This window comes from Pelobates fuscus, chromosome 5, assembly GCF_036172605.1.
Source record: "Pelobates fuscus isolate aPelFus1 chromosome 5, aPelFus1.pri, whole genome shotgun sequence".
NCBI lineage: Eukaryota > Metazoa > Chordata > Amphibia > Anura > Pelobatidae > Pelobates > Pelobates fuscus.
This window is the reverse complement of record NC_086321.1, coordinates 190,738,271-190,751,129: the sequence shown is the minus strand read 5'-3', so window position 1 is coordinate 190,751,129 and position 12,859 is coordinate 190,738,271. Positions and strand designations below refer to the sequence as shown.

The 12,859-nt window shown below is 37.9% G+C and overlaps 1 protein-coding gene across 1 annotated transcript; it reads right to left on the bottom strand.

Annotated features, from left to right (window-relative positions):
* Positions 1 to 257: 257 nt before the first annotated feature.
* On the bottom strand, positions 258 to 12,484 carry OXA1L (OXA1L mitochondrial inner membrane protein). Its single transcript, XM_063457130.1, has 10 exons — positions 12,350 to 12,484; positions 9,896 to 10,012; positions 7,838 to 8,066; positions 7,531 to 7,674; positions 5,901 to 5,986; positions 5,537 to 5,701; positions 5,278 to 5,382; positions 2,276 to 2,438; positions 1,280 to 1,360; positions 258 to 1,077 (listed from the first exon to the last, which is right to left on the bottom strand). The coding sequence occupies exons 1-10, from the start codon at positions 12,443 to 12,445 to the stop codon at positions 974 to 976; spliced, it is 1,290 nt and encodes a 429-aa protein (XP_063313200.1). The 5' UTR covers positions 12,446 to 12,484; the 3' UTR covers positions 258 to 973.
* Between the last annotated feature and the right edge of the window lie 375 nt (positions 12,485 to 12,859).

Below are 12,859 nucleotides of genomic sequence, written 5' to 3'. Positions count from 1 at the left end.
ATGAATAATTTTTACATGTGAATCCTATGAACGACCAACATTATTTTAGGATTATGAGCATTTGTGTACTGCTCAGAAATGAGCACTGTTCAATTCTGGATTTCACCTGTTCTGTTGCATCTGAACAGGGTGAAATACAGATTACATTCAAGTTTATTCACAAGCTCTTCTTTAACCCCTTAAGGACCAAACTTATGGAATAAAAGGGAATCATGACATGTCACACATGTCATGTGTCCTTAAGGGGTTAAAAACATATACAAGAAGATAAATCGTATATCCAATGCTTGGATTTTGGTGACTAAAAACCCCACAGACAATGTTTAATAATCCAGACATTAGTGAATAAACGAATAAAGCCCTTTGGGATATTTTCAGAAAACCATTACATAATCAAGTTCCACTAACAATGCAAGTGAAATCAGCATGGGGGGTATTAAGACCTGCGTTTATGCATTTATAAATGTGAGCGAGTGTAACTGGACCACTATTTTCACTGAGATCTCTTCAATCTTAACACAGTTCCGTTGAGCTGCAATATTACATGCTTGAAGCACACAAGGTTTATATGTGAATACTGTTCAGCAGTAGATTCAGAAGAAAAGCATGAAGAATGAGTAAGTAATCATTGTTGCTTCCACTATAGAAGTGTAAGTTATTTGCAGTAAAAGTTAAAGTTTTGTTTGATAAACCATTTCAAAGAAATAAAATGTGTATGGAATAACTGCTTTTCTATGAGAAATACATCAGAATTTATATTTTAATCCCTATGTAAAGGGGTTTGCTTAATTGTTTTTGTAATGGCGGTAAACGGAGAACAACCACATGTCTGTCACACAATCTACTGTTTATTCCATCCTCAGGTCCAAGCTCAAACTGATTTACACTCTTTAAGTCCATAAAATTGTGCAGAATGTATTTGGGAAGCAGGTCTGCACATTGGTTGAAAAAGGGGGTGGTCTGATGACTTCATTTATCCAATCGTATCCTGCCAAGGTTTGGATTTGGTTGTTTTTGGAGACACAGCTGTTTCTTGTTGTTGCAGAGGATTTTGTGAGAAAGTTGGTCTGAGGGGTCCTATAGGAGAAAGTATGGAACTAAATGAATGATCTGCCTGTTTTATGACCATCAATTTTACATCACATTATGTTTGAATCTGTAACTGTAAAGATCCTGATAACTGCAATACTTAATTACAAATGGAAAATCAATACATCTATATATGTCCCAGCTTTTGACTGTTCTTCTAGGTTCCTCTGCCATGCAACATCCCAATTACCTTTTGCTGCAATATCCAAATGATTTTTAATCTTGCGCTCCCTCTCTTGAAGCTGCTGTGCTACTTGTGCGTTCTTCCAACCTGAAGAAGAAACAGATCAGAATATAATTTTGTTCTAACCAAAAAAGCACACATATTAACGTGAAACAACTAGATGCACAACATTCTGTACTCACACAAATGCACAGCACAAAGTATCAATCACAAGAAACTGAATAGTTAGTTTATTCAAAACATACCACTCCCAGACCAGGATGAGACACTCCATTCTGGTAGGTGTGGATAGATCTTACTCCACATATTCATGTCTAGCACATACTTGTGGGATAAGTAGCTTATCCCCAAAGATATACAGTGGCTACTATTAGCTTATACACAGACTGGTTTACTAAACAGTGACCACACTGTTTTAGTACCAGCTATCTTCACGGAGGGAAGATTGAGGCTTTGCACAAAAGGAACATAATTTATACTAGGAACCTAAAACATGGTGGGCTTACAGAGACAGCTATTTTTTTTTTTTTTTTTTTAACAAACCCCTACACCTATAACTCACTTTAAGCAATAAGAGTGATCTCAGTCGGTTCTAAGAACCATGCATTTTTCAATGATGTAATGTGCTTATAAATGTTTAAACTGACCGTTTTTATGGCAGACCATAGGCAAGTCTTACTGTTCAAAAATGTTTGAATACTTACAATGGAATGTTGCCAGGCTACTCCTGGCAGCAGAACCACTACTATGCTGTAGAGGTCTTGGTTTTCTGAGTGTTCCTTTAAGGGTTTACTTCTTCAAATGACAATGTCATTTATACATATCTCAAAATTCCCACTCTCCATGATCCAGTGAATGTATCCCTGGCCAGTAGAAATTCACCCTTGGGGTATGTGACATAGACCCTCAAGGTTTGCAGTGGCATTGACCTTTTTAAGCCCCATAAACATATATTTCTATGCAGGTCACAATTACTAAAGGTGGTGGAAGATTTTCCTGTACCTGATTTCAAGCTTTTTAAGAATCCTTCCTGTTGGGGAAGGCTTGATGGGTCATGCTTGATCCTTTCAGGTATCCGTAGCTTGTTTCGCACATATGGGATTCTCAAGAAGCTAACTTGGGCCAGAGAGAAAATATTTGATGTCACCCAATACATGAACACGGCCTTTGGGAGGAATAGAGAACACTTTAGATAGATCATTGAGAAGTAACAGGATAATCAGAAAATCTGAAACAAACTTTGTGGGTGACTGAGAACCCTGGAACAAGTCTGGCATTCAGAATGTGCCCACCTTTAAAATAAAAATAAAAATAAAAAAAAATACACCTGTCAAGCAACTCAAACTGTTTTTTTAAAAATGAAATAGAAACCCATCTATGAGATCCAACATGTATTTGTATACAAAACCAAAACAAAAAAAATAAACAAACCACAAAACAGTTGCCTTATGCACATTAAACACATTTGCAAATTGAGACGTCAGCACAGAGATATAAGAGACTTAAAAGATGACTGCAGTAGGGGTTAAAATGGCACTGTCATGCCGAACTTCTTTAACCGCTTCCTCTTCTCTCCCTCTCTCAGGATCTGTTCTCTGTTTCTTCCTTCCTATCTAGTCTAGATCTAGTTTTCTTCAAAACATAAGACACAATAAGGACTACTTTGTCTTATGTATTTTTCCTATGCCTGACCAGCTATGACCAGTGCAAGAGCAAAGTGTGCTCTATTTTCTGTGGTCAGAGACATTTTTCCACAATTCTCACCTTTCCTCCGTTATCTTGCGATGCTTCCTTTCAGTATTCCTGAACGTCCTGTCATTTAGACAGAATGCTGGCAAAACTACCGAATTGCATCCTAATAGAATGAGAACAGTTTGTTTAGTCATGTTAAGACGGCATTCCGTACTTTTAGATCCGCTCGAAATTTCATTCAAATGAATGAAATTCCGATCCGTGCTGCAGCTGCATCTTGCAGTCGCTAAGTAGATAGCTTCCTAATACCGTTGGAATTAGGTTGCCATCTACCAAAAGGCTGAAGGACTTAAATTGGTCTTTCAGCCAGCTTCACTAATACTCACGGCATAGCGAGTAGGCGTATTCGGGAGATTTCAATCTCCATTATGCTAATATGGGTCTGTGCACAAAATAAAGATTAGAGTGGGTCTAGAGGCATTTGGGGGTGACTTGGGGGACAATTAGATGTAGTGGAGTCAGGAGTGGGGGGGAATAAAAAACCCAAAAACAAACTGGATTCGGCCATGAAAGTGCTACTTTAACACATCTGTGCTCTATCATGATGTCCACTGCAAACTCCCAAAACATGTGACAGCATTTAATTGCTTCAAAAGCCTCTAAGCACCAAAACAACATTAGCTTAAACTGAACAATTCACACCCATTAAGCACTTCAGCAAAACCACTTAATTAAGATAAAGTTGTTTTGGTGCTAAGAGTGTCCCTTTAAACATATTTAAAAGGATAGGGCTTACAAAATTTTGTGCACATTTAAAAACATGTCAACTGCCACACTAAAATTAAAAGGTTAAATCCCTGCTCACACCAGGGAGACCTAGGTATCAATTGATACCTGGGAGTCCACTTTGCCAGATAGGGCAATTTTTAGTGGCCCGACTAATGGATGACCTGTGAGCGCTGCATTCAGCTCTATTGCAGCTGAACACACAGCCATTGTAATTGGCATTTTACTGCCTTGCTGGAAAGTTTGGGTGTGAGCAGGGTTAAATCTCACACCAGGGATACCCAAATAACAATTGATACCTGGCTCTCCAGCCCTTTAAATTCTTTGACAATGAAGTGGCTGAGCGAGTGTCCTCAGATGAGGTGATTCTTGGATTACAGAAAGCCAATTGTGATCAGTGCTGGGCTTTGCCAGCTGCTCAACAACGATCACAGTGTGATTGATTGGGAAAGTGCTTGATTTCAGTATTACAAGGAAATCTCTCTGCAACACTGAAAACAGTCAGTAGATGGCGGTCACAGACCACCCTCTACTTTTGTAACGTGAACTTGGAAACTCAGAACGGATATTGGCAGAGAGCTTAAATAAGGTAAAGCATAATTACGTTTTACGTTAAGTTTAGGGTAGGTATAGGATTAGCGTTTGTGGAACAATAGGGTTAACGGTAGGTAGGTATAGGGTTAGCATTCACTACAAAAAAATGCATATAGATTCAAGACATATGAGGCACTTAATCAAGACTGATATGTAAATCTATTTTGAGTTATTTTTCTTTAGTTGCAAAATTGTGAATAACAGCATACAACACAAAAGTCCAAACATCATTGTAAGAAGGAAGAGTGAAAAACTAAATATCACCAACAAGGATAGCATGACACACTGAAACTGATGATTCTAATTCTCTACAGCATTAGTAATGCCACAACTACAATTTAATCTACACATTTTATTAGTAAGAGTATAACTGTACATGTTTTCATTTACACTTTTGCTGGGGATTTTGCAATTACAATGTACAGTTTAACTCTATACCAATCTGAAGGTGAATTTGTTATCCACATAATTTGTGAATAACAGGTCTGCTTCCTAAGCAATAGAAATGAATCATGTCCAATGATAAAAATTGCAAATTATTTTCTATTTTTGTAGGCTTAGGTTTGCATAAAACCAGGATGCCAAGATTTTAAACACAGTGGGGAAGAGTGAGGCTGTGAGCAGTCATCTTGTGAGAGTCATTAGGTCAATGATTACTCTCCTTGGTTTCAGTCAAGGAATCTAAAATAGTTGTACAGTACTTGGAAACTGTATATTTTTCTTACATTTATGAAACTTCAAAATGAACCATGGTGCAATATCTCACTACACCAGGTTTAGAACTTGTAGAGCTTTGTTTGAACAAATTAAGTTCTCTGGTAACAAAAGACAGCCTTCTATTTTTTGGGGTCAGTGATGTTAGTATATTGTTATGCATTTCTTGCAAATTTGTCATACTAGTGAACTAACTTGGCCACACCACAGATACTTACAGTGGGGAAGTTCATGGTAAGTGGTAAAATAACCAGAGGCATAACACGGAAAACAGTCTTCATAATTCTGAGGTTTGGGTTATTTACACCAGACTCTGCTCCCAGCTACGAAAATTAAAACAAGCTTTAGTGAAATGAGAACGAAAAAGAGAAGTAAATTATTATACGTAAAAAGCAAACAGAGCACATGGATAATACAATATAAAAATAAATTAAGCTAGCTCAGAGAGGCTGGATAAAAGGTATACTTAGGAGTCACCTCTAAAACAGCCCACATGGTGCATGTGACAAACACAGGCAAGATGTAGAAAGGATCGGCTGCAGTCAGATCTGTAAACCACCACAATCCACCGGTTTGCAAGCTAGGAACAGGAAGATACGACATCTGCCGTAGAGCCATAAAAAATGAGATGAATACTGGTGCCTGAAAAAGACAAAGACTTAGCTGTTTAACTGCTTGAGAGAGAAACAACAAATGTTAAATTTTTAATTAGGTGTATAAACTGCTTAAAAAAAACTGTTGAGTTGTACAATGGGTGTAGTGACATGGTATGCTTATATTTAGTAGTACAGCAGAAATTGGAGTTAAAAAAATGAAGAACAGGTTTCTGAAAAACACGTACTTGTATTAGAGGCACCAGAAAGCCCCGGAGAGGATTGACATCATGCTTTTTCTGATATAATGTTAGATCGGAATAAGCTTTGGAGACTGAGAGAAACAAAACAGATGAGAAAACAACCCATATATGCAATACATAAATATATTAATTTCCGCTTACTATTCTGTCATCAGTTTATGGACATGTTGAAAATGACATGTCTTGAGTCAATACAAAAGCTATGTAACAAGTTATTTCCTTAACTAGGAATTTGTTGAAGGAACACTATAGTCACCAAGACCACTTCATCTCAATTAAGTGTTTTTTTTGTGCAGTGTCCCTGTCTAGTGTTTTAACCAGGTTATGTAAAACACTAGAGTGTTTCTAGAAACTGCAATGCTTACATTGAAGGGTAATGTCCACCTTTAGTGGTTGTCAGTATGAAAAAGCTTGCTATGGCAATTATTTGAAGGTAGTTTCCAAGGAGATATATATATATATATATATATATATATAGAGAGATAGATAGATAGAAGCGGTCTCCTAACTGATATAGAAAGTTCAAATTCAGAGTCAGCTTAAAAGGCCCTAAAAGTGAAATGCAACGGATTCCTGGCTATTCCTCTGATTAGTAAATGCCCCTCATACAAGCTGCCAGTGGAAAAACATTAAGATGTAAACAAAATAGATATACAAAACAATATATACTAAATGGCACCATCATATGTTTTTGATGTAAATAGGTGCTAGATTCAAGCCCAGTCTGCTAGGATTTGCACAAAAAAAAAAGTACAACAAAAAATATACAAATAGAATCCACACTCAAAAAGCAATGAAATGTGATTTTAGTAATGCATTTTTTCTAGTTTTATTGATATTTTTCTTTTTTGCAAGAACAGGGAATAGCAATGTAGGTGAATGGCACACAATAAAAAAATAAATAAAATAAAAAAGTATATATATATAAAAAAAAAAAAATACAGAATGGTGACCGCACTTAATGATTCATCATGAAAATAACTTTCAATGTTTCAGTTTCAACAAGTTTTTTTTTTTTTCCCACTTGTCCCGTTGAAAGGCCCCTTGGTGGGACTGAAACGTCGACCATTCTTTTTATGATGAATCAAAAAAAAGTTAAGTATTACTATTTTCAAGTCCTGTGAGTGTGGTCACCATTCTGTATTTTAGCTGGACCAGCACCAGGCATAAAAAAAAACACATTGACATTACCTGGAGTGCAAACCCCTTTGGATATATATATATATATATATAAATAAAATAAATCCAATAGAATATATAGGAGGGCACTAAAAACATATATACGGCTCTTTACTTAATTAACTCCCGCATGGTACAGAGTAGGAAGTGGGTGGGGCAAGGGATGCTTACTACTCTTTTATAAACATAGGGACAAGTCACTGGGTTCTTAATGGTTAATATTTTTGTGCAACTAAATGTGTCACTTTGCAGGCAATTTGCTCCAAAAAGATCAGCACATTAAGGATTATTCCCCAAATTAACCTCTCTATTTATTTTAGCAAACATCCAAGTTGTAATTTGGGGAATTTTAATAGATTTTCAACAAATTACTGGAACTAGTGATCAATGTTGTTCCTATAAAAGTAATAGACCATCAGATTATCAGTGTCCTTACATTCAAACTTGTTTCCTGATTGTTTGGCTTCATTCATTCGAGTTGTGAAAGCGTTGATCTGTGGCATGTGGTTATTAAGTTTTGCAGCTTCTCTCAAACCCTTGGCCATCAGAGGAAAGACAAGAACACGGGCAATCACTGTGCCTGAAGAGAGTAAAATAGAAAATGTGAAAATTAATTTCAAAACAGAAAGATTACAGGAATTAATAAATCATGAATTAAACACGTTTTAACCTTACATTTTGGAAAATGGCGCTATATAAGTAAGCAAACCATCACAGTCTATATTTGAATAGTTGGTTCTCACCTGTGACAATTGCCCCCCACCAGGGTAAGCCAACACCAACATGTAAGAACTCCAGGAAATTTTGTACCATCCCAACAGGAGTGCTGGCACCAAGGCCCAATTCTGACAGACTCTGATCCACCTGGCCCAATGCCTCTGAGAATGTAGGTGGCACATCAGGAAGGGGTAAAGGCAGGACTGTTTCTGCAATAGGAGGGATAGAAGATTGCACATCATGGGCAACCAGGATCTAAAAAGAAAAGACAGAAGTAAGTATACATTGTGCATGTTTATTAAAATAACATACAATACAATTTTAGTTTACAAAAGTACAGAAATAGATACATAATAAATGTATAAACCCTGTTTACCGGTGATGCCTGATCCTTGCTGGCATTTCTAGGAGTACAGCTATGTAAAAATATCACCAGAGCATAATAATGAAGCTTGTATGTGGACACAATGCCTACATACAAAAAGTAACGTTATACTAAGTATCATTAATGTAAAGGGCACTTTCCAGCCTCCAGCTTGCAAATAATCCCTGAAGTATATGTAGCATGCGCAGAGCCAACTCCCTTGCAGTTGGAATGCATTTGCAAGGTTTGCCTTAAAGATGGTGTTTAAAGTGTGTGTGTGTATGGGGCAGTGTATTTACTTTCTCTTGAGTGAGAGCATGTCCTATGTCTATGACAACTGCACTTTAAGCTATCACCTTACCCAAGTATTTGAATATTTCAAAAAGATAGAATTGCAAGGTATTCTGGGATATCAACTTAGGGACTACAATAATCAGTCTTGGGGAGGAGAGTGCAGCAAGCAGAAGTGCTCTGGGTCAGAAGACTCGCAAGATGGTAAACCGAGACAGACTGTCCCAAGATAAAGGTGCAAGGAAAAGCGCTTCCTTTAAATGTTTAAGTATTGCCTTTTTTCTGTGTATCTATTGATTATGGACTGAATGTATTTATAACATGAACCTTCTTTTATAATCTCTAATAATAACCTAAGTCAATATTAATAAAAAACATTTATACACTTGTATTTGTGTCTTATTTGTCACAAATTCCTTAAAGAATAACCTTGTAAGAGGGTCATCATTTCTTACACTATGCGATGATGTTGCCCTGAACATCCAAAGTAAGTGCACTTTATACTTACCCTACTGTATTATTCACCACTAACTTATTCAAGGGAATGAGGAACTGTGACAGTCCCATATTAATGTCGATCAGCAGTGACTAAGGCCAATAAGTATGGTCATGCATGAAAAAGGGCATTCATTCTCGGGATGAGAATATCATTTTGCCTCTTTATAAATCAATTGTAAGACCACATATTGAATATGCTGTGCAATTTTGGGCACCCGTTCTAAAGAAGGATATTATGGCACTAGAAAAAGTACAAAGGCGGGCTACAAAATTAATAAAAGGAATGGAACATATCAGCTATGAAGAAAGGTTAACAATTAAAACCACTTAGGTTTAGAAAAATGTCGCATGAGAGGGGATATAATAACATTATACAAATATATTCGGGGCCAATACAAACCATTGTGTGGAAATCTATTCATAAACCGGACTTTACATAGGATACGAGGTCATGCGTTTAGACTGGAAGAAAGAAGATTTCGTCTAAGGCAAAGAAAAGTTTTTTTTTTATTGTAAGAACAATAAGGATGTGGAATTCTCTGCCTGAAGAAGTGGTTTTATCAGGGTCCATACAGACATTCAAACAGCAACTAGATGCATACTTGCAAAAACAGAATATTCAAGGATATGACATTTTCAATCTAGGGTACCAACTTCTTGATTCAAGGATAAATCTGACTGATATTCTGGGGTCAAGAACGATTTTTTTTCCTAGTTAGTTGCAAAATTGGAAGAGTTTCAAAGTGTTTTTTTTGCCTTTTTTTGGATCAAGAGCAAAAAAACAAATGAAGGATGAACTTGATGGACGCAAGTCTCTTTTTTCAGCTATGTAACTATGTATCACAGAATCCGGGGTAAGAAACATCAGTAGAGCAAAAAGATTTAGTGAAATTATGTTGTTCTATTATCAAAGTAAGCTATATATGATCACCTGGCTGTCAGCTGTAGTTACTGTACTTTGGTAGCGAGCGTTGGTCAGTATAAGTAATTTATATGTTCCAGGGGACAGGAACCTGTGCTGGCAGGGTGAAACTGGGCATCTGTGATACTGCAAGACAACATGGAAAGAAAACATATGTATTATCATTGCCTATCAGGATAACACAACGTCATGTTTTTTACTGCAAACAAGTAACATATACAACATGTCAAGGTAAAATAGTACTTCCTACCAGGGTGGATAAAAATTGATGATCTAGGGGGCCGGACCTGACTGACTCAGTTGTTCCTCTGATATTTTGTCCACACGGCAATCTACTGGCACTGTTACAAACAATATTTGCCTTCTGACTGAGGTCCTGGCTTTTGTACAGTGGTTGGTGCTATTTTTTATTTTTATTTTCTAACAGTTCCATCCCCTCCAAAAGCAGACTGCAGCTCCTGTGATTGAGGCCTAATCTGGATGTCAAGTAGCACACCAGCCACCTAGAGTTTAGCTTTGTGAGCTCCAGTTCCCCCCACGCCCCTTTTGGCATACCTTGATTAGCAGGACCTGGTAGGTCTGAAGAGTACACCCTTCTCATCTTACTTTTCTGGTATGGCTGTGGAGCATAAAATGGCAGAGACCACAGAGTGAGGAAGGTCATCAGAACCACGAATGGACTTTCTAGTCACCTTTGACTTGCTCTGCATTAACTTCTATGCCAAACTGGAAACAGAACAGTAAACAACCCCCTACAGGGATTTCTCCAGCATCCTCCCTTGACAGGGAAGGTAGCAGAGCCTAACACCATGCTGAAGGAACCCATCTTGCTAGAGCCCACTGGATTCAAGAAGTCAGCCTTCTCCAGTCTACACTACCTTCAAATACATGATACTGGCACCAGGAGTGACTGTTCTGGAAGGTCTTACATACCTGTTCATCTACCCACCTGGTGGCCGCTTGGTGGGCTCCCTTGGGCATGCCTGCATGTGAATCTTTTGGCAACTGGGGAAATTAACTCCCACTATCTTTCTATAGGGACATTAAGCTACGCTGCTTGTGTAGGAGTTTCCACTTTTTGGGATAGCACTTTAGCATCACACCCCTCAGCCAGCGAATGATCAGTGGATTGGCATCTGCAGCTCTGTAGAATCCAGATGCAAATCACCCAGAGATATCTTGGTGTCTGGTGGGCACCCATGTAAAAGGGCAAACCACTGCAGTTTAAGTTTTTTTATTTTTAGATATTTTTTTTTTAAACACTTTAGTTAAAGAAACACTATAGCATTAGGAATACAAATCTGTATTCCTACTGCTATAGTGTTTCTGTACTCACCTTTTTCCCCATGCTGTGCCGGTCTAGCCTTGCATCCATGGCTGATTTAATCAATCTTGATTATCTCAGTCAATCCAGGGTTTCCAGCAGGAAAGCATTGGGAGGCTACTGTGCATGTTGTAGTAGTTCTGGCCACTTTAAGAAATGTATTTTTGTTGTTGAAAAGCTTTGTTAGTTTTTAAAAAAACCTGGCTCGTTGATTGAAAGCAAATTTGTCAAGCCTTAGATTAACCTATTAAACTGGAGACAGTTCACCTTACAATTATTTTATTATTAGCTTTGTATTTATAATGGTATAATACTAAATCATTTATACAAAAGGTTTAAACACAAATGATGACAGCTAAGCAGTAACTTACAAAATAACTAATTGCATCAACACTCACCCCTAAACCAAAGATCCCCAATTATAGATTCAGGATCCCAGGTTTCAATGTACTGGCCCCAACAGCAAACCCTTGATCTGATTGAAGAAATAGTCACTTTAACTTGCCTCCCTACCCCTGGTCTTCCCTAATCCCTAGAAGACAGTGACATTCATTACCAACCATGGCAGCAGTAAACAAAGCTGAACACCATTATAGCTGACCATGGGCTCTGTTTACTCCCAAGAAAACCACATTATAATTATTGTGCATAAACAAATAATTAAGCACAAGTGAAACAGAATACTATAAGCACTGAGAGACAAATTTACCACTCCCAAAATCATCCTGACAGCAGTTACAATTAAAACTAATAAAATGCCACAACGTTGCAGCCAATAAAAATAAGTATACACAGAGCCACCATCACTAAACTCAATTCACCGGCCATCCCAGCCTGTAATGTCTCCAGGGATCCAGCATGGGACATCAGTAAAAGAGATCCAAACACATGAGACATAACACAGATTGTCTTCACTTTCCATCCTGCTATTAATTTCAAGGAAGACGTTTTCAAACCGGTCTCCGGGTAAAGAGCCCCTCTGTATGTGTATGGCATGCAGCCCCTGAAGCATTGCTAGACGCTCTCTGTATGGAGCTCTGATGAAACCTGCCCTTAGAGGTCACCAATATGACATGGTTCCCACTTAGACCCACAGCACTGCTATAGTCACGTTAGCCATAAAGCAGACATGGCCTCACCTTCCTTACTGACAGCCGAGGGACACGCCACGCTCCCCGGAGTGCCCTGCTTAATGCCGCAGCTCGACATGCCGCTTCCACACTGAGCGCAGCCATGTTGCCAGTGACATCAGATGGTCAGAGGGCAGAGCCCGTGCTGCGCATGCGTATCAAGGAGACGGTGCTGGTAGTTCACAGGCTGCAGGCTAGCTGTGTGCAGCTAGGAGCTCAGCCACTGCCACTGCTGCCCATGTATGTGGTGTGTATTCACCAAAGTAACAGCCTAAAATACAAATGACGCAATTTAAACTAAAATAAACAAATTTAGGTATTTTTCCAGTTCGGTTTTTTTAATCCATAAATTGCCATTTTCGGTTTTCAATTTTTTTTTTTTTTAAATTCGGGGTTTGGTGAATAAACCATGTAAATAGTTTTTATTCCCACTAGATGCCACGTAAAATATAATTTTTAAAGAATCAATGGTCTTCAGTTCCAGCTTTTATATTGAATAATAATAATTATATATAGAAA

Excerpts from the sequence above, each read along its gene's own strand:
- OXA1L (XM_063457130.1), bottom strand. The coding sequence starts at position 12,445 with ATGGCTGCGCTCAGTGTGGAAGCGGCATGTCGAGCTGCGGCATTAAGC. Across the intron at positions 8,067-9,895 it reads TAACTACAGCTGACAGCCAG|ATCCTGGTTGCCCATGATGT; the intron begins GTGATCATATAT and ends TTTTCTTTTTAG. Across the intron at positions 7,675-7,837 it reads GTGGGGGGCAATTGTCACAG|GCACAGTGATTGCCCGTGTT; the intron begins GTGAGAACCAAC and ends TACTCTCTTCAG.